Here is a 23483-nt window from a genome sequence, read left to right as displayed (position 1 = left end):
TTAACATCATCCATTTCATTAATGAAAATGATAGTGCACTTTTCCTTTTATGGCTTTATCTAAAATTTTATCAATTTTACTTATTCTTTCTAAGAAATCTTTTGGTTTTTATATGTTTTTGTCTACTGTCAATTCATTTTCTATATCATTTATTTCCACTCTGACTTTATAATTTCCTTCCTTCAACTTACTTTCTATTCTTTTGCTCTTCTTTTTCTAGTTTTTTAAGGCAGACTCTTAGATGATTGATTTTAAAGATTTCCCTTTTTTATAAAATAAGAATTAGAGACATAAACCTGTTTGTAATCATGATGTTTTTGTTGTTGTTTAGTTGTGTCCAACTCTGTGACTTGTATGGACTCTTGCCTGCTAGGCTCCTCTGTCCACGGTATTTTCCAGGCAAGAAAACTGGAGTGGGTGGCCACTTCCTTATACAGGGCACTTTAAGTATCCCTAAATTTAGATTAGTTGTGTTTTCATTTTCATTTGGTTCAAATATTTTCCAATTATCTTTCTAATAAGTAAATTCTTCTTTGATCTTTGTGTTATTTAAAGATGCAAGCTTGATGACAAAAGATTCTTGGTTTCTATTCTTGATTCTTTATTTTGGCTTTACTTTTGAAGGATATTTTCAAAGTTTGTTATTCTAGGTTGGTTTTGTTTTGTTTTGCTTTCCATTGGTATTCAAAAGATTTTTCCCCATTCCTTTTTTCTGATAAGATGTCTGCAGTCATTCTTGGCTTTCTTACTATGTATGTAATGTGTGGATGTCTTTTTAATTTTGTATCTTGCTTGAGGTTTGCTGAGAAATTTCATATTTTTCATCAGATTTGGATTTGGATGTTATTTCATCAAACATATTTTACATTCTGAGTTTAAAATATTATAGATATGGATATTAGCTTAAGTTATTTAGGCTCTGTTCATTTCTTACATCATTTTTCTCTGTCTTGAAGTTTCTATAGATAATGTTTCAAATTCACTAATATTTTCTTCTGCAGTATTTAATTTGCTTGCAATATTTTTCTGTAAAGTTTTAATTTCATATACTTAAAATATATTCTATTTATTTTCTCACTACATTCATTTTTTCTTAATATCATTCAATATTTTTATAATTGCCCATTTATTGTACTCATCAGGGGATTCCATAATTTTCATCATATCTGCATCTGTCTCAATTCTTTGGCTTTCTTTTTCTAGCTAGTTCTATTTATTAGCTTTTTTACATAACCAGTAATGTTTTATTGCATTCTAACCATTGTGATATTTATATTGTTGAGTTCTAAACATTGTTCTGTTCTTTAATAAATTGTTAGTCTTTGTTATAGCAGATGTTTAAGCTACTTGGAGGTCAGCTTAATTATTTAAAAGCTTTTAAAAATATTTTATTTAGTGTGAGTTTGAATGACTCTTGTTCTATGACTTGTTAAGATATACTACAAAAGGCATGGCTCTTCTGGGATCTCTTCTAAACATTCCAGTGTTCTGATTAGTTGGAACTTTAATATACTTCAGCACTGTGTGAGTTCTGGCTTTCCCCAAGCTCAGAGTATCTTCCTATGTATACTCAGCTAGGCATTTTCAGCAACAGATGATCCCCCACAGCGCTATGCAGATTCCTGGTGTTCTTTCTCTGTCTCCAGGGATTCTCTTCCAGTGTTATCTATCCTCTCAACATTCCAAAAGCTTCAACCCTTCAGAGTTCAATTTCTGTCTCCACTGTGTTTCTGAGGTACTCTCACACACTTATTTCATTCTTCCTCATTACACTAGATTTCAGAAAATAATTCTGGCCAGAAAACCAGGGCAATCGCCACATTGATCTCACTTGTTTCCTTTCATTCAGGAATCAGGACCCTATCATCAATACTGTCCCACGTTTGAAAAGCGTTATTTCGTGTATTTTACACAGCTTTAAAAAAAAAAAAATTATTTTAGTTTATTTCCCTTTCTTTTGGCTAAGAAGCCGTGTTTACTTCCATGTACTCTGTGGCTGGTAAGAATATTTATTTTTGATTGCCAATGGCTTATCATTGATACTTTGTTGTTAAATACAATTTCCTTAGAATGAAACATAAGGCTTTCATGATCTGGCTCCAGCCGGCCCTGTAGCCTGTATCTCTTGTTTTTATCTTAAATGTTTGTTCCAGCCACATTGAACAACTTTTATCTTGCAAGTGTAAGTGTTTCATGTGTCATGATTGTGCATTCACATTCTTTCTTCCAGAAATGCTTTCCACTGATTCCCCCCCCACCTTTTTTTGGAAAGGTACCCACTTCTATCAGAAAAATTATTATATTCTATTACAAGCATTACATTTTCTGATTCTTGCTTTGGACTGAGAATTCTGTGTGAATTTCAGACACATCAAACCGCATCTCCTGTAAATAAGTATCATTTTCTATAATACGAATTTGGGAAATTAGCTGATTGCAGAGATTTCTTCTATCAACTTAATATAAGAAATTTCTGATTATTAAATAACAGTGTATTTTCAAGGAATCTATTCCAAACACTCAATTATAAAATTTAAAATGTGAACATTTCAACTTTATATACTTTTGTTAAGGATTCAGTACTTATAATGTTTAAGACCTGTCATAAAAATGCACTTAATAAACCTAATCATAGCAAAAAGTGTTCATTTTAGATTCAAAAGAAATCATCTGATATTTGTTAACTACATAAGCAGCAATTTTTAGAGACTGTTAAATTTTTCCTTTATACCTTTAACTAGAGGTCATATTATTGGATAAAGATTTTTAAAGTGAAAAATAGTTTATTGTATTAAAATGACTAGTTGACTTAATGAGTTAGAGGTATTGATATGAGTGTAATATATGAATAATTTATCATGGTTCTTTTTATTACCAAAAATGAACAGGAAAAATTAAATTACATGAGATAAGAGGTAGCTGAAAATTTTACTTCTAAATCAAAGGATATTTATCTGCTTATGGGAAAAAAATCAAACCATGGTCATAGAGAAATAAAATTCTATTTAAGGAAAAAAAATACAAAAGATAATAAAGTCATTTTCAAAAGCAAACAATTTTTTCATGATATATTCAGAAAACATATTTCATACAAAGTTTTGTGAAACTTTATAAAGAGAAGACAGTATTAAGACAGGATATAATTGTGGGATTGAGGAAGAAAAGAGGATAAAGTGAGAACAGAAAATTGGAAAGAAGGAAAAGAGGGAGAGATAAGAAAGTAGAAAGGAAGCATAAGGAGGGATGAGAAGAAAGATATACAATGCAGAGAGAAAAAGAAAGGAAAGAGACTAAAAGTAAATTAAAGTAAAAGAAATAAAGCATAAATGAATAATTAAGGGGAAAAATGAAAATATAAAAGAGGAAAAGAATCATAGAAATATAAGACAAAGGACTTTTGAAATACTAAGTAAAATGTTGCATATTTATATATTTTCCAAGTCCCTGAACATTTTAATGAAGGGTTCCTTTTTCATTTTAAAGGTAATATATGTTTGTTGTAGAAAATTAGGAGAGTATTCAAGAAAAGAGAACAAAAAAATCACCTGAAAGGCTGCCACATAAATGCAAGACTTTTTACTGCTTGCAAATGTTGTCTTCCAGAATTTTTATATACATTTTTAAGTACTTTTTTAAAGAGGCATAAATATTTGAGTTGCACAATCATTTAGAAATATAACAAACAGTTTTGAATAATTGACTTTTAAAAACATATTTTTATTTTTAATCCTAGTGGGGAATTAGTTGCAACTTTATTAGAACAATTTGATGAAATTTTAATAAAGGACCATTTACAAATATAGGAAAATGGCACAGGGATCATAAGGGATAGTATCACAACCCAGGGCTCATGACAGTGGTTTGGTGTGTAGGTCATAGAGAGAGAGCAGTTACTGGGAGATGGTTGCATGAAAGACCCACAGTGACTTTCACCCAAGAGTCACAGCAGCCTGGGTGACTCCACAGGGATAATGCTGGAGAAATACAGACTCCAAAGGCACTTTTCTGCCTCTCTTCAGTCACCGATAGGATTTGTATTAACTGAATCCAAATGGCAGTAAATAGTTGCAGAACTTAAGTCATCAAAACAAAATCCTTCTGGGTAGAGACCATGGGAGAGAAAAAACAGTTAAGAGTGGCTCTGAAAAGACTAATGAAAGATAATCAGAGCACAAATTAATACTCTATTAAAGTTTATTTACAAATCCCACCTTTCATTATTTGTGTTTTTTTTCACTATTATTAGTAGTATATCTATAATTTTCTCTATTTAGAATTATCTCCTCAGTATAAACCAATAAAAAAGGAAATATAGGGTAAATAGATACAAAAGATTTAATGCTTATGGCTATTTTTTTCCAAAAGATTTACTGTAATTTATATTTCTACCAGCAAGTTATAAGAGCCTCATTAACAATGTAAATTTTTTGATATTATTAATTCGTTAAGAGAAAATATTTGGTAGTGTTTTACTTTGCATTTTTGGATAACTGGTGAGTTTAAAGGTTTTTCACATTTGTTTTATATTTTCATTTTTTCAATATACTTTTCATGCTTTATTCTATTTCACTTGGTCCCCAAATGAGTTATGACTAATTCATTCAAGCAAGGGCTTCCCTGGTGACTCAGATGGTAAAGAATCTGCCTGCAATACAGGAGACCTAGGTTCCATCCCTGGGTTGGGAAGATCCCTTGGAGATGGGAATGGCTACCTGCTTCAGTATTCTTGCCTGGAGAATGAACAGAGGAGCCTGGTGAGTTGCAGTCCATGGGGTTGCAAAGAGTCAGACTTAACTGAGTGACTAACACTTTTCACTTAGTTTAATAAAGATTAACCTGAAGATCCATTAACCCAAAGACTTAATTACAATCAAATTTAAATTTTATATAAATAAATAGTTGTCTTTCAAAAATAAAATTAAGCACCTGATCACTGTTTACAGTCCATTTATTTTCTTTATAACAGAATTTACTTATAAATGAGAAAATATGAAAGATTTGCCTTAGACAAAAGTGTGTCGCAATTTGTAACAAAAGTTATTAGACAACAACATCCATTTTTAACAATAGAACACAATTAATTAAATTCAGGTTGGAAATTTTTAAAAAGTTATCATTTTGGCAGAATATGTAATGTAACACAAATAGTTGTTTATCAAGTAATTCCTATGTTGCAAATATAGCTCATCCTCACAGAAAATTCATTTGCTAATTTTTTTAAAGGAAATAGATTCTATGAGATTATATCCACAAAAGATATGTAACAGACTCACTCTATATGCTAATTTTTATATCTGTGAAATTCAATCTTCTTTCCATTTTATCAAATCTACTACCCTTATCATTATTGTTGCTCTCAGTGTTAATATTCAACAGATTTAATATGCTTACCATAATCTTTTTAGGATATACACTGATAAGTAGAAACCAGAAGATGTGCTAAATGACTTGCAAAATCACACAAAACTCCATTCACTATTTAGAAGTTTTGTCTTCTTCTATGAGGCTGAACGTCTCCATTTGGTGGTATTTGAAAAGTGTAAATGGTCTTCCTCTGTCCTCTAAAAATTGTATTTGTCCTTCAGCATTACATTTTTATACTACCTCTCCTTTAAGTCAAAGCATTTAAGTAAAACTCCTACTTAAGTACTGATGCTAACACTGAAATTCCAATACTTGGCCACCTCATGCAAAGAGTTGACTCACTGGAAAAGACTCTGATGCTGGGAGGGATTGGGGGCAGGAGGAGAAGGGGATGACAGAGGATGAGATGGCTGGATGGCATCACTAACTCGATGGACGGGAGTTTGAGTGAACTCTGGGAACTGGTGATGGACAGGGAGGCCTGGCATGCTGCGATTCATGGGGTTGCAGAGTCAGACACGACTTAATGACTAAACTAAGCTGAACTGTTGTCATGAGAGAGACAAAAACAATACAATAAACTTTACAGTGATGATCATAAACCTTATTCTGGAGTCAGAATGTCTTATTTGATTCCCACCTGTGCTATCTTACATTAGAGTGACTCTCTCCAAGTTTTTTAACCTTTTTGGGACTCAATTTCCTCATCTATAAAAGTGGGTGATACAATTAACAATATCAGGGGTGTAAATGTGTTAATAAATATAAGCCTCAATTACAATAGATTATGGGCTTCCCTATAATCAATAGCTCAGGTGGTAAAGAAGCCACCTGCAACACAGGACACCCAGGTTTGATTCCTGGGTAGGGAAGATCCGTGGAGAAGGCGTAGGCTACCCATTCCAGTATTCTTGGGCTTCCCTTGTGGCATAGCTGGTAAAGAATTCACCTGCAATGTGGGAGACCTGGGTTTGATCCCTGGGTTGGGAAGATCCCCTGGAGAAGGGAAAGGCTACCCACTCCAGTATTCTGGCCTGGAGAATTCCATGGACTGTATAGCCCATGGGGTTGCAAAGAATTGGACACGACTGAGAGACTTTCACAATAGATTATAATAGTCTATGATAAATCATTACAGCATGAGGGTATTGATTAAATAAAATTTTTAAATGAAAGAAAGAAAAGGATAGATGAAAATAAGAAAAAGAGAGTCAGGAAGTAATTTGGCTATTCATTTTTAAGATCAGCTCAATCACGTTTGTGCTTATACTCTTTACTGTTAAAATTCTTAAACACATTGACCACATCTTACTAGCAATGAACACCCAGTTTCTGCCATATATCCTAATAGAGTCTTCACTCAATAGATAATGACAACTTAATAAATATATAAAAGCATAAATGAATATGTAAAACTAGTCATAGATAACTAAAATAAGTAAGATATAAAATATATGAAACAATATATTTTTCACATTTTTTCTAAAATAAGTGTGTTGATCTGGAGAAATAATCTACATGAGGTTCAAGACAGAATAAACCAGAGCCCTAATGGGCCAATAGACTGAAATGTACCTAAATGAACTTCATCAATTACTCCTCAGTCAATTTAGCTACAGGAGATATCCTATTTTGGGCATACATTGATAAGGTCCAACTCCAATTATAAGGCAGCCCGACCCATTTGCTTTACTATTTCTCTTATACACACGAGGTCATATTGATGGTACCTATGCCTATTTCCCCAGTCTGAGGGCTCCTTTGAAGAAGGTTCTATAGAGTACAAAACTCAGATGAATAAGATCACATCAAAGACTGATGCCAATCATGACTGTTCTGCATTGTTGTGTTCATGTACTTACTTGCTGGATTGTCTGTGCTATGTAGGCTGACCACTGGAACCCCTGGACCTGGATTTTATAAATATATGTAGAAACATTTTAAAAACATCTAAATAATAACTATTGGAAGGTTAGATGACAGAATTCTTTTTTTCCACATGTAAGCATTTCATAGTTAAAACATAATGAAATAGAAATCAGATTATTAGATTTCATTCCTTTCTATGCATATTTTATTCAGAAAAGTAAAAACATATGGGGAGAGAAATTATTTACAAGATTATTACTAAGATCCTCCCTTCTCTAAAATGCCATATACTTCAATATTTCTATGGTTTTAGCCAATCTAATGCACCCTACTGTCTTTTTCTCTAGTCTTTAATAGAATAGTCACTGATCTGTCAGTTGATTCCCAAACCTGTGACCCTTTACCCTCTCATCCAAGATTAAATTCTATTTACCACTCAGCCAAGAAAGAAAGAATGCATGCATATTAGAAATATTTCATCCACAAGACAAATGAAATTTTGGAGCTAATCTTATATTAATTTAAAAATATGTGGAATAGTTATTTCAAATACACTGGACAATTCAGGTGTAACTATAAGATGTTATCTTGAAACTTCACTTCTCTAATGAACTCTATTTGGAGGCCAATGGTTTTTCTCTGGTGTCATCAAACAAGTACATTTCTGTTTTGATTATTTAAGGTCTCAAGAGAAAAAAATAAAGAAAAAGAGCAACTATTGGTCTATTCCTCATGGTATCTTAAAACAGGACTGCACAAGATACCAGCTAAAGCTGTAACATTCAATCCATTGCGTTATAAGAGGATATCTCTGATTTCATCAGAGTATCCTGTTAAAGGTACAATGATTCCTACTAGTATAACCTAAACATACTTACCACTAGGTAAGACTTAGCATACTATTATGATATAGAAGAAATTACTGGAGTGAACACACTTTCTCAAAATTTAAGGAGACTAGACCCAAAGAATTAAATTTTTGTAGGTCCTAAATTTCTTAACAACAAAGCCATTATTTCAACAAGGAAAGTATTGCTTTTCCTAAAGTCTAGGTAAGTTAGTTTATTTTTCTAGGATGACTTTGCTAATGTAAATGTTTATCACTTTTTAAAAAGATTCATATAAAATAGCACTTATTGATCATGTACCTGTTTATATATTGACTTACTTCTAATTTCTGTCTTTTAAATAAAGTAATAGATAAAATTTATATCACAAAAAAACCCTTATTTATTACTTTTTAACAAAAACTTGTGTAAACAAGGAATATAAAATCATATATTAAGGGTAATCATTACTACTTATAGTAATAGATACTGATCAAACAAAATTGATAAAATAAATTTTAACAGAAATCAACTATTACCTTTACAGAGTAATAAGAAATGTTGATTCATGGGACTAAAACTGGCATCAAAATATGTGCATTGTTCTTTCATAAAATTACATGAAATGCATTGACGATTCAATAAGCCTTCAGTAGAAGCACTGGGGAAAGAAACAGAAAGTGAGAAATACTACTATTCCAGGTACTTAGATGTGTGGTATCATTATTTTAATATTAACATAAAGAAGTTACAGTATTACTTTCGTTGAAGTTCCTCATAAATTATTACTTATCATAAAAATGCAAAGTCAATTTCCATTACTAATGTTAAGATATACACATTTTTCTTCTCAGTAAAAAAATTAAAATTATGAACACCTATACATATGTAACATGTATATAGTTATACATGCTTTAAAGAAACTGACTTTCCCAGGATTCAATATAACTTATTCTTAGTTATATTTTTATAGATATTTCTTTGTAAAGTCTAAAAGGAAATTACCCACACAGACAAGCATAGTCACTAGCAATAATATTAGTTGAAAGAACTAATAAATTATGAATAATCATAAATTATCTGTGCTGCTAGACAGAAACACTGCTAATGATACATTTTTAAAAACTTGGCTGCACAAAATATTCTCAGTTTTATTTTGGAATAAAACACATAGTATACTATACTTCACAAAGTCACAACTTCACACTTGAAACATTTTGGGTTCATTATAAACTCAAATTTTCCTTTACACCCAAAGTGATCAATATAATAGGCACTTAAACACATTAGCTAGTTTTAGCCTTATGATAAATCATAGCCTTTTTTTTTTCTTTTAAACTGTGGTAAAACAACATTCACCATTTTAGCCAGTTTTCAAGTATATGGTTAATTTCAGTTACAATAATGCAGAACTATTGCCACAGAGATACTATGAATGTGTGGCAGTCACACACAGAATTTAACTTTTCTCTCTCTACTCTGTCATATAATTTTTCAGATCCAAGTTCCCTAAAAATTTATATTGGTATTTTCTCATTATTTAGATTATGAAATTACTAAAAATAAAGAAAAGCATACTTTGAGACAAAATTATGACACTGAATATGGTAGCAATTCTGATTCTGTTAATCCCATAGATTAAATCAACCAATTAATATTTTTATGGACCTGGACAAGGCAATGATTACATTTTTTGGGTTAAACACTAACAGTATCTTATAGTCAAGTCAATTGGCACTTGATGAGCCATTTAAAGAAAAATGTGTTGGTTGTACATTTTTGTTATAACCCAGTCTTCTACAGTAGTGCAGGTCATAGATATATTGACTGTTGTATTGCTTTGCCTCAGTCACTAGAGACACGTGTGTGTTCTCATTTGCTTCAGTTGTGTACAGCTTTTTGTGACCCTGTAGACTATTGCCCTCCAGGCTCTCTTTCCATGGGGATTCTCCAGGCAAGAATACTGCAGTAGGTTGCCATGCCCTCCTCCGGGGGATCTTCCCAACGCAGGGATCAAATCCGTCTCTTACATGTCCTACGTTGGCAGGCAGGTTCTGTACCACTAGTGCCACCTCGGAAACCCACAATTGTGTTACTCGTTCAGTCACGTTTGACTCTTTGTGACCCCATGGATTGTAGCCTGCTAGGCTTCTCTGTCCATGGAATTCTCCAGGTAGGAATACTAGAGGAGGTTGCCATTTCCTTCAAAGGGGATCTTCTTGACCCAGGAATCCATCCCAAATCTCCTGCATTGAAGGTAGACTCTTTACTGTCTGAGAAGCCCATAGGACAAGCACACAAATCTAAGAACTCATTGTTACTCAAATCACATTTTTAGGCTAATAAAAGGAGAGAATGAAGTAGCTCCATTAGCTGAACTTAGCCAAATGTAATTTTCTGACACTCATTTTTCTTTAAGAGTTTTACAAAATGAGAGAAATAAAATATCAGTCAAGTATTTCTAGATCTCTAAAGGATTGTTCTTGACTGCCAATATTAACCACAATATAAGCTTTAAGAAAGATAAGTTTTAGGTAACCAAAACTAGAAAGTGACCAATACTTTAATCAAGACGTCTAAGCTAAAATTAGAATCAGTCTCTTTAAATAAATAGCTGTTCTTCCTTTGGAAGTCGTTAGAATTGAGAACATGTGTTCCAGAGTCTAAGAGAAAAAAACAAAGAATGTAAAAATGACATACTGTGATATGTGATTAAAACGAGGAGAGGCTCACTTCAGATGACAGTGATTTATGCATAAATAAGAGTGTGTGGATGAATTAGAGTGAGTAAGGGTACTTGAAACATCCATTTTTGTTCTCAAAGGAAAATCTAGGCTACTTGGTAAGAATCACTGGTGACACTGCTTCAAACATGATGAATTTCCACTGAGAATATGCCATGGCAGTTTTGACACTTTAAAAATGGATCTGTGAAACAGAAATTAGAAAGGATATATGATGTCTAGAATTAATAAGTTGCTTGCCAGACAAAAATGAAAGTCATTCTTGGGAAGCCCTGGTGAAAGCTTTCTGAGTGAGGAGGCATTTTTAATACTAAATAGGTATGACCTTAAACCCTTTTATGAATACAGCTTTCCATCTGGGAAAATTGGAGAGATAAAAATAGTCCCCATCCACAGCTCTATTTTAGTAAGCAAGGGCCATGCCTGGCTTAAATAACAGTCTATGGATTTTACACATTCTGAGAGTGGGGAGAGAAAAACTGCCACTTGATCTACTCTACTAAGTGTCCACAATGCTTTAATTTGGAATAAATTATGTGTGTAATAAATCACATGTGCACAGTATTGCATGTGTGCTTAGTCCTTCAGTCAGTTCTGACTCTTTGCAACCCCGTGGACTGTGGCCCACCAGGCTCCTCTGTCCATGGGATGCTCCAGGCAAGAAGACAGAATGTGTAGCCATTCCCTTTTCTAGGGGATCTTCCTAACCCAGGGATTGAACCCGGGTATCCTGCATTGCAGGTGGATTCTTTACCATCTGAGACACCAATTCAGTTCAGTTCAGCTGCTCAGTCCTGTCCAACTCTTTTTGATCCCATGGACTGCAGCATGCCAATCTTCCTTGTCCACCATCACTCCCAAAGCTTGTTCAAACTCATGTCCATTGAGTTGGTGATGCCATCCAACCATCTGATCCTCTGTCATCCCCTTCTCCTCCTGACTTCAATCTTTCCCAGCATCAGGGTCCGTTTCTGATGAGTCAGTTTTTCACATCAGGTGGCCAAAGTATTGGAGCTCCAGCTTCAGAATCAATGAATATTTAGGATTGATTTCCTTTAGGATTGACTGGTTTGATCAGGGAGGGCCTCATATACTGAAAACTTTACATGAGGCATAGCAGAACAAAAAGCTATTTGGGAAATAAGGAAATGCTAGTGATATGTGTCATTCAGAGAGGCAAGTCTCAAAAAAAAAAAAAAAAGATATTTTGAAAGGATTAAAAACAAGTGAGAGAAAAATAAAGGAGGAATAAGATGGTGTCCACTCCAGTTGCAAACCTTTAGGCTCACAATGGTCGAGAGATGAAGTTTTATCATACTGAGTTGGCTCTCTCCTAGTCATACCAAAAATGCAACTTCAGATCTTTCCATCCTATGATTATGCTGTGTGGATGGCCCCTGAGTAATCAACTTGTGCAGGAAGGTCCTCTCACACTGCTTACCTGTACAGCTGCCTCCCTCTGGGAGATGACTCGGTGCTCAGAAAGTAACTGCCCATGAAAAAAAACAACACAAACATCAGGCACCAATCAATTTTTGCAACACTGAGTTTTCACTTGAATTTTCCAACTGCCAAAGAATAGGCAAGAGCTTTTCTATTATTCAACAGCAGGGCTTTGATCCATTTGGGAAACATCTTTTCTTAAAATGTTGTCATACTTTTTTTTCTATGCTCTCTCACAGTCTCTCTGAGTGTGACTCTGTGTGTGTGTGCGTGCATGTGTCTGTGTAAGCATCTTTTTGGGTGAAGCTGAGGGAGAGTCTTAAAGATTGTTTTTTACATGGCCAGGCTACTTGGATTAGGGCCATGGTAAGCAAAAATAAATCTGGCAGATAGGATTGCATTTAACAACACTGACTTCCAACTTGACTAGAGAATCAAAAATGCTCACATTTTTTGTGTAGTTTCATCATATGCCAGGATCTTTATCACTTCCCAGTTTCCTGATGTCAGATGCCGCACGGTAATTTGCTCACTTTTACTCTGCAAATAAATAGAAAACATTGATTTCCCTTTTATTTAAATAGCATCTCTCTGGTCAACACCAAAGTGCTAACTGCCCCTGTCACTTTTAATTCTTTAGTTCTCAGCTAACATTGAGTTTCTTGTTTTTAATCTCAAGAATGAATACACATTCACATAACCATAGTTACAGGCAAGACAGTACTTTTATTCCTATGCTGTAGGAAAATCATTCAGAAAACATCTCCACATAGGACTACATGGGTAGCATCACCTTGACATAGGAAGTCATCTTGGCATTAAATATAGACATAGGACTTTGATAGCGTTAATCTAAATGATCAACAGCTAAACAGTTTGATTAGCTTTGAATAAAACTTTTAGAACAAACTTCATTTCAAATAGATTTTAAGTGTTATATGCTTTTAACCTTTGCAGCATGTGTATTGAGAATAATATTGATAGATTTGCTATTTTCACTTAATACTTTATTTCTGAGATTAATTCATGTTGATACTTGTAGACATAGTTTATTTTCACTGCTATATGGTATTTTATTGTATGCATGAATACAGAAAAATTTATTTTTTGATATTTGAGTTTTTCTAAATTTTTGCTCTTTAAAACAAGTTGTCTGTGAACTACTTTATTAATGTCTCCTTGTGCATGTGGCAGGGTTTTCTTTGAGACAAATGCTGGTAAGTGAGAAAACTCCTGGAGGGACCACAGAGAAAATGGCAGAGGAGTAAGATGAGATCACCAGCCTCCCCCCAAATACATAAAAAACTCATCAAGATATGGAGCAACTCCTACAAAGTAACCTCTAGGTGACAGCAGAAGACCCCAGGCCTCCAAGGGGACAGGCTAAGTTCCCTGAAATGAGGTAGTAGAGAGAAGGGAGGCAAAAAGGGAAAAGAGGAAGAACTTCTGGGCAGGAACTTTTGCCCCAGAGGAGGGTGGGAGCATGCACAGGGAAACTCCCTCACAGATAGGCTCAAAGAGGAGCTAGGAAGTCTTGGAAAATCAGGGACTTCTGCTGCTGCCGCTGCTGCTAAGTCACTTCAGTCGTGTCAGACTCTGTGTGACCCCATAGACAGCAGCCCACCAGGCTCTGCCGTCCCTGGGATTCTCCAGGCAAGAACACTGGAGTGGGTTGCCATTTCCTTCTCCAATGCATGAAAGTGAAAAGTGAAAGTGAAGTCGCTCAGTCGTGTCTGACTCTTCGCCACCCCATGGACTACAGCCTACCAGGCTCCTGCCTCGATGGGATTTTCCAGGCAAGAGTACTGGAGTGGGGTGCCATTGCCGTCTCCAAATCAGGGACTTGGAGGTCAGTAAACAGAGAAAGCTGTACTTCTCAGCTCGTTAACATCTTCGGAACCGAGAGTGGTGCGGCATACAAACCCAGTCAGTGCACACAACCCTTGCAGCACAGAGGACAGTCCCAGGTAGCCAGTGTGATGGGGCAGATAAACCTAGCTAGCAAGTAGTACAGAGGGCAGGCCCAGGTACCAGGCAGACAAACACAGCTTGCGCAAAGGGTGGGATTAGGGTGCCCATAGTGGGAAGGCATACAAACTTGGGCAGGGCACACAACCCTCCCGGCACAGCTGGAAGAAGAACAAACACCCCCACGACAAAGAGTGCAGACAGTGAGAAGAAACAAGTGCACATTAACCTCGCGACGCAGAGGGTGGACCTCGCCCTGAGACACAGAGGGTGAGTTTAGCGGGCTGAAGGAGTCCCACAAAAGTCGCGGCGACGCAGAAGGATCCACACAAGCACCTACCTAGGAAGTTTCTGCCAGCAGCGCAGGGTGGGACAGGGGAACTGAATCACCAGCAATGATCCCAGGGGCAAGCAGTGGGCTGGCTGCACTGCATATATGCTGAGAGAGACACTTTGAAGCAGCTGTGAAAACAGACGCGCCTAACACTGCGAAAGGTAGGACTGCCCAAAGGCATACTTAACCCACAGACACTCCAAAACCTACTACTGGAAACGGCACTGCCCTTGAGAAAGACAAGATCCAGCTCCGTGAACCAGAACACAGGCACCAACCAGGAGAACATCACAGGACTCTAACCCAACCCCATCCACAGAGGCAGACTCCACAGCCAAGAACTGCGACCTTGAAAACCCTTTTTAATTTTTTTTTCTTTTTCATTTTTTACTTTTTCTCTTTTTTCTCTTATAAATCACACCATTTATTCCCCCAATATATCTCCACCTTCACACTAGCATTTAGTGGTGCTGTATTTTCCTCTTTTTTATCTTGTTATAAAAAAACCACACACACATTTTAAGATTTGTTCTTCTTATAAATCACACTGCTTATTCCCCAACATATTTCCACTATCACATTAGCTTTTTGCGATGCTGTGGAGTTTTCCTCGTTAAAAAATAATAATTTCAAGATTTTGCTTCCTTTTTTTCTTATAAATCACATGGTTTATTCCCCCTATGTATTTCCACCTTCATATTAGCCTTCTGCAGTGCTGTGGAGTTTTCCTCCTTGTGTTTTTGTCAAAAAAAAAAAAAAGGCAAGAAAAATTTCATTTTAGGTTTTTTTTTTCTTTTTTCCCCTCACTTTTTTTTTTCTTTTCTTTTTTCTTGATGAGTTTTTGGATTTTGTTTTGGATATATTCAACTGCTTTTCCTACTGTTCTTTACTGGCTGTAGCTATTCCTGAATATATATCTATATCTATATATATATATATCTTTTCCACACATGTCTATTCATCTTTGTTTTTCTATTTTTTCTTTCTCTCTCTTTTTATATTTTAGTCCTCTTCTCCATCCCTTCTTTTTCTTTTTTCTCACCCTTCTCCTATTTCTTTTTTCCTCTCTTTTTTTATTCTCCCTTTTTTCCCTCACTCTGCTTTCACCAAGTTAAGTTGTTGAGCTCTCTATGCTATATTCCCCAATTGGCCTTCTGCTTGTGCTCAGATTATCAGACTGAGAATTAGTTAACTCTTCTTTCAATTGGTTGATATCACCTCTGGTTTCCCTGGCTCACCAAGTCAATCTCCTGTACTTTTTATCTTTAGAACGCTTTGGTTATAACTGTATATGTGGAAGTGTGTATGTATATGTCCCAGTATTTCTGTAATTACCTATTTTATCTCCTCCCACTAGAACACAGGCACAAGTCACCCCAACAAGAAATCAACACAAACCACCCAATTAACATTTCCCTCCAGGGGCAAAAATCAAAAGAAAGAAGTAATACAACCCTAAAGCCTGGAAAAAGGAGACTTCAAATGGACAAAGTTACAAAAAAAAAAAAAAAGATGATGATGAAAAGACAGAGAAATACAACACAAATGAAAGAGCAAGGTAGAAACTCAAAAGACTAAATAAATAAAGAGGAAATAAGTAAGCTCCCTGAGAGAGAATTCAAAATAATGATAGTAAAGATGCTCCCAAGACTTGAAAATAGAATGGAGAAAATGCAAGAAGCATTTAACACAGTTAATACAATGACCAAGGACATACAAGAAATAAAGAATAAGCAAACAGAGATGAATAACACTATTACTGAAATTAAAAATACACTAGAAGGAACCAATAGCAGAATAACAGGCAGAGGAATGGATAAGTAAGCTGGAGGATAGAGTGGTGGAAATAACTGCTGAAGAGCAGAATAAAGGGAAAGGAATGAAGAGAATTGAGGAAAGCCTCAGAGACCTTTGGGACAATATTAAACACACCAATATTTGAGTTATAGGGGTCCAAGAGGAAGAAGAAAAAAAGAAAGACACTGAGAAAATATTAAAAGAAATTACAGTTGAAAACTTCCCTAACATGGGAAATAGTCAATCAAGTCCAAGAAGCACAGAGAGTCTCCTACAGGATGAACCCAAGGAGAAACACATCAAGGCAAAGGTTAAGCACAAAGAAAGAATATTAAAAGCAGCAAGGGAAAAGCAACAAGTAATGTACAAGAGAAAACCCATATGATAAACAGCAGATCTTTCAGCAGAAACTCTACAGGCCAGAAGGGTATGGCAGGATATACTTAAACTACTGAAAGAGAAAATCCTACAACCACAATTACTCTACCCACCAAAGATCTCATTCAAAATTGATGGAGAAATCAAAAGCTTTACAGACAAGGAGAAATTAAGATAATTCAGCACCAACAAACCAGCCTTGCAACGTATACTAAAGGGACTTACATAGCCAGTAAACACAAGAGAAAGGAAAAATTTACAAAAACAAACCCAAAATAATAAAGAAAATGCCAATAGAAACATATGTATCAATAATTACCTTAAATGTAAATGGATTAAATGCACCAACCAAAAGATACAGACTGACTGAATGGATATAAAAACAAGACCCATATATATGCTGCCTACAGGAGACCCACTTCAGACCTAGAGACACATACAGACTGAAAGTACAAGTCTGGAGTAAGATATTCCATGTGAATGGAAACCAAAAGAAAACTGGAGTGGCAATCCTCATTTCAGACAAAATAGACTTTAAAATAAAGAATATCATAAGAGAAGAAGAAGGACACTACATAATGATCTAGGGATCAATCCAAGAAGAAGACATAGCAATTATAAATATCCGTGCACCCAACATAGAAGAACCTCAATATAGGAGGCAAACTAATAGACATAGGAGGAGAAATCAACAGCAACACAATAATAGTGGGGGACTTTAACACCCAACTGCCATCAATGGACATATCATCAAAACTGAGAATCAATAAGGAAACACCAATCTTACATGAAACATTAGACCAAATGGCCCTAATTGATATCTTCGGAACTTTCCATCCAAATACAGAAGAATACACTTTCTTCTCAAGTGCACATGGAACATTCTTGAGGATAGACCACATCTTGGACCACAAATCAAGCCTCAGTAAATTTAAGAAATTTGAAATTGTATCAAGAATCTTCTGACTATAATGCTATGAGACTGATATCAACTACAGGAAAAAACAGCAACAATCACAAACTCATGGAGATTAAACAATACAGTACTAAATAACAAAGAGGTTACTGAAGAAATAAAAAAAGAAATCAAAAGATTCCTAAAAACAGATGACAATGAAAACATGATGACCCCAAACCTATGGGACTTAGCAAAAGCAGTTCTAAGAGGGAGGTTTATAGCAATACAACCATAAGTCAAGAAGAAAGAAAAGCATCAAATAGACAGCCTAACTCTACATCTAAAGCAGCTGGAAAAAGAAGAACAGAAATCACCCAAAGTCAGCAGAAGGAAGGAAGTCATAAAAATCAGAGCAGAAACAAATGAAAAAGAAATGAAGGAAACAATAGCAAAGATTAATAAAAGCTGGTTCTTTGAGAAGATTAACAAAATTGACAAACCACTAGCTAGACTCATCAAGAAAAAAAGGGAGAAAAATCAAACCAATAAAATTAGAAATTAATAAGGAGAGGTTACAACAGACAACAGAAATACAAAGGATCATAATATTATGAGCAACTATATGCTAATAAAATGGACAACCTAGAGGAAATGGAGAGATACTTAGAAAAGATCAGCCTCCCAAGACTGAATCAGGAAGAAATAGAAATTATGAACAACCCAATTACAAACACTGAAATTGAAATGGTGATCAAAAATCTCCCCCAAAACAAGCCCAGGGCCAGATGGCTTCACAGGGGAATTCTATCAAACATCAGAGAAGAGCTAATGCCTATTTTTCTGAAACTCTTTGAAAATATTGCAGAGGAAGGAAAACTTCCAAATTCATTCTACAAGGCTACAATCACCCTAGTACCAAAGCCAAGAAAAGACAACACACAAAAAAGAAAATTATAGGCCAATATCGCTGATGAACATAGATGCAGAAATTCTCAACAAAATTCTAGCAAACCATAGAATGGTGTTGATGCACCATATCAACAGATTGAAAAATAAAAACCACATGATCATCTCAATAGATGCAGAAAAAGCCTTTGATAAAATCTAGCATCCATTTATGATTAAAAAAAACACTTCAAAAATGGGTATAGAAGAAACCTACTTCAACATAGTAAAGGCCATATATGAAAAGCCCACAGCAAACATTATTCTCAATGGTGAAACATTAAAATCTTTCCCTCTAAGATCAGGAACAGACAAGGGTGTCCACTCTCACCACTATTCTTCAACATAGTTTTGGAAGTCCTAACTATAACAATTAGAGAAAAAAAGAAATAAAAGGAATCCAGATCAGAAAAGAAGTAAAACTCTCACTGTTTGCAGATAACGTGATACTATACATAGAAAACCCAAAAGATACCATCACAAAATTACTAGAGCTAATCAGCGAATTCAGCAAAGTCACAGGATACAATGTCAATACTCAGAAATCACTTCCACTCCTATATACTAACAATGAAAAATCAGAAAGAGAAAATAAGGAATCAATACCATCCCCATTTCAACAAAAAGATTAAAATATCTAGGAATAAAACTACCTAAGGAAAAAAAAAAGATCTGTTTACAGAAAACTATAAGACACTGATGAAAGAAATCAAAGATTATATAAACAGATGGATAGATATTCCATGTTTCTGGGTGGAAAGAATCAATATTGTGAAAATGACTATACTATAAAATGCAGTCTACAGATTCAATGATCCCTATCAAATTACCAATGGCTTTTTTCACCAAACTGGAATGAAAAATTTCACAATTCATATGGAAACACAAAAGACCCCAAATAGCAAAAAAAAAAAAAAAACAGTCTTGAGAAAGAAGAATGGAGCTGGAGGAATCAACCTTCCTGACTTCAGACTATACACCAGAGCTACACTCATCAAGACAGTATGGTACTGGCACAAAAACAGAAATATAGATGAATGGAACAAGGTAGAGAACCCAGAGATGAACCCACACACCCATGGGTACCTGGTACCTTATTTTTTGACAAAGGAGGCAAGAATATATAATGGGGCAAAGACAGCCTCTTCAATAAGTGGTACAGTGCTGGGAAAATTGGACAGCTAAAAAGAATGAAATTAGATCACTTACCTTATGCCACACACAAAGATAAACACAGAATGGATTAAGACCTAAATGCAAGACCACAAACTATTAAACTCTTAAAAGAGAACATAGGCAGAACATTTGATGACATAGATCAAAGCAAGATCTATGACCCACCTCCTAGAGTAATGGAAATAAAAACAAAAATAAACAAGTGGGACCTAATTAAACTTAAAAGCTTTTTCAAAACAAAGGAAACTACAAACAAGGTGAAAGACAACGCTCAGAATGGAGAAGATAATAACAAGGAAAACAACTGATAAAGAATTAATTTCCAAAATATACAAGCAGCTTATATGACTCAATACCAAAAAAGCAAACAACACAATCAAAAAGTGGAAAAGGGACCTGAAGAGACATGTCTCCAAAGAAGACATACAGATGGCTAACAAGCACATGAAAAGATGCTCAACATCTCATTATCAGATAAATGCAAATCAAAACTACAATAAGATACCACCTCACACCAATCAGAATGGCCATCATCAAAAATCTACAAACAATAAATGCTGGAGAGGGTGTGGAAAAAAGGGAACACTCTTGCATTGCTGGTGGGAATGTAAACTGATACAGCCTCTATAGAAGATGGTATGGAGACTCCTTAAAAAGCTAGGAATAAAACCATCATAAGACCCAGCAATTCCATTTCTAGGCATATACCCTGAGGAAATCAAAACTGAAAAAGACACATGTACCCCAGTGTTCACTGAAGCTCTATTTAAAATAGCTAGAACATGGAAACTACCTAGATGTCCATCAATAGATGAATGGATAAAGAAGCTATGGTACAGATATACAATGGAATATCACTCAGCCAAAAAAAAGAACACATTTGAATACATTCTAATGAGGTGGACAAAACTAGAGTCCATTATACAAAGTGAAGTAAGTCAGAAAGAGAAATATAAATACTGTACACTGACACATATATATGGAATCTGAAGAAATGGCACTGATGAATTTATTTTCGGGGCAGCAATGGAGAAACAGACATAGAGAACAGACCAACAGACAAGGTGGGAGGAGAGGAGGGAGAAGGGGGGATGTACAGAGAGAGTAACATAGAAATTTACAATGCCATGTGTAAAACAGAGAGCCAATGGGAATTTGCTGTACGACTCAGGGAACTCAAACAGGGGCTCTGCAAAAGAGCCCCTCTGAAGGGTGGGTGGGAAAGGAAAAGGGAGGGAGGTCTGAGAGGGAAGCGACATGGGTATACCTATGGCTGATTCTTGAAGCATGACAGAAAACCACAAAATTCTGTAGAGCAATTATCCTTCAATTAAAAAATTTAAAAAACCCCACAATACTGATATGTAGGATTGTTTTCTCAAAAGATATGTATCTTCTACCTAACTCAATGTTGTTTAGTTGCTAAGTTGTGTCAGACTCTTTTGAGACCCTATGGACTGAGTCCACCAGGCTCTTCTGTTTGTGGGATTTCTCAGGCAGGAATACTGGAGTGAGTTGCCATTTTCTTCTCCAGGAGATCTTCCCCACCCAGGGAACAAACCTGGATCTCCTTCTTGGCAGACGGAGTCTTTACCATTGAGTTACTTGGGGAGCCCGCCAATAGTGACAGATGATTTTCAAAAGCTGTGCCAATTTATAATTTACTAGCAGTATCAGTTTCTGTTGCTCCACATTTTCTTCACTTCCTCACCAAGTGTTAATTTCATGACTAATGTTTTTTGTCAAATTAATAAGTATGAAATTATATCCCATTATGTCCCACATAATGGCAGAAGGCAATGGCAACCCACTCCAGTACACGACAGGACACGACTGAGTGAGTTCACTTTCACTTTTCACTTTCATGCATTGGAGAAGAAAATGGCAACCCACTCCAGTGTTCTTGCCTGGAGAATCCCAGGGACGGGGGAGCCTGGTGGGCTGCCATCTATGGTGTCGCACAGAGTGGGACATGACTGAAGTGACTTAGTAGCTTAGCAGCATGTCCCATTTATGTCCCACCACCTTTATATTAAGAAAATTTTCAAAGTTGTAGAAAGGTTAATGAAAAGGACATGAATGTCCATTTGAGTGTTACTGAGATTCACCAAACATCAACATTTCAAATATTCACCCTCCCCCTTTATTTGTATGCTGAGTCATTTGAAACTAAGTAGAAAACATCAGACTATTTTGGCTCTAAATATTTCAGAATGCATTTCTCAAAAGTAAGAATATTTTCATATAAGCAAATGGCATATCACTCCTATGAAAATAACGTCCTGTGTGCTATGTGCTCAGCTGCCCAGTCATGTCCAGCTGTTTGACTGTAGCCTGTCAGGCTCTTCTGCCCATGGAATTTTCCAGGCAAAAATATTGGAGTAGGTTGCCATTTCCTACTCCAGGGATTGAACCCACATCTCTTGCATCTCCTACATTGGCAGGCAGATTCTTTACCACTAGCACCACCTGGGAAGCCCCAAATAAGAACATTCATTTCAGTGCTCAGTCATGTCTAACTGTTAGTGACCCCATGGACTGCAGCATGCCAGGCTTCCTTGTCTATCATCAACTCCAGGAGCTTGCTCAAACTCATGTCCATTGACTGGATGATGCCATTCAACCATCTCATCCTCCCTTGTGCCCTTATCCTCCTCCCCTCAATCTTTCCCAGCATCAAGGTCTTTTCCAATGAGTCACTTTTTCACATCAGGTAGCCAAAGTATTGAGGCTTCAGCTTCTGCCTCAGTCCTTCCATTGAATACTCAGGACTGATTTCCTTTAGGATTGACTGGTTGGATCTGCTTGCAGTCCAAAAGACTCTCATGAGTCTTCTCCAACACCACAGTTCAAATAATAATAACATTAATATCATCTAGATGTATAGTCTATATTCTAATATCCACATTGCCCCAAGTAACCCAAATATCTCTATCTCTATATCTATCTATCTATCTATCTTTCTATCATCTATCTGATAATTGCACTGGGTTGTTGCCTCTTTAGTCTCTTTTAAAGTAAATGCTATCCAATCATTTATTGATTTCTAAAACATTGAACATTTTTAAGACTCTTGGTCTAGCAGTCTTATAGAATGCCCAGCATTCTGGATTATCTGTTTTTTTATGGTAAAATTTAGACTAACATTTTTGGCAAGTATATTATAGAGGTGATAATGGATACCTCTTTTACTTCACCAAGTGTGGAAGAATTGATGCTTTTGAACTGTGGTGTTGGAGAAGACTCTTGAGAGTCCCTTGGACAGAAAGGAGATCCAACCAGCCCATTGTAAAGAAAATCAGCCCTGAATATTCATTGGGAGGACTGATATTGAAGCTGAAACTCCAATACTTCGGCCACAGATGCAAAGAGTGACTCATTTGAAAAGACCGTGATGCTGGGAAAGATGGAAGGCAGGAGGAGAAAGGGATGACACAGGATGAGATGGTTGGATGGTATCACTGACTCAATGGACATGAATTTGAGTAAACTCCAGGAGTTGGTGATGGGCAGGAAGGCCTGGCATGCTGCAGTCCATGGGGTTGCAAAGAGTCGGACATGACTGAGCAACTGAACTGAACTGGACTTATACTTCACATCAGGAAACACACTGGTACTCATCTTCTCACTTTTAACAATGCTGCTTACAAGGTAACTGGGAGATACATTTTTTGCAAAAATACATTTCACCTTGAAATTAAAAGTGTGATGATAATGCACTTTATGTAACTAGATTTTCT

At 35.8% G+C, this 23483-nt stretch overlaps 1 protein-coding gene across 1 annotated transcript in view; it reads right to left on the bottom strand.

Annotated features, from left to right (window-relative positions):
* The window catches only part of DPP10 (dipeptidyl peptidase like 10), a 760992-nt gene that overhangs the window by 42762 nt on the left and 694747 nt on the right, over nt 1-23483 (bottom strand). Inside the window, exons 14-17 of the mRNA XM_052656314.1 lie at nt 12696-12787; nt 12246-12293; nt 8600-8721; nt 7227-7274 (exon numbers count right to left, since the gene is read on the bottom strand). Coding sequence (XP_052512274.1) covers nt 7227-7274; nt 8600-8721; nt 12246-12293; nt 12696-12787 — 310 coding nt within the window. The remainder of the gene's footprint in view (nt 1-7226; nt 7275-8599; nt 8722-12245; nt 12294-12695; nt 12788-23483) is intronic.

The sequence above is a fragment of the Budorcas taxicolor genome, chromosome 2 (genome assembly GCF_023091745.1).
Source record: "Budorcas taxicolor isolate Tak-1 chromosome 2, Takin1.1, whole genome shotgun sequence".
Lineage (NCBI taxonomy): Eukaryota > Metazoa > Chordata > Mammalia > Artiodactyla > Bovidae > Budorcas > Budorcas taxicolor.
The sequence above is the reverse complement of the archived record's forward strand: the minus strand, read 5'-3'. Positions and strand labels throughout refer to the sequence as shown.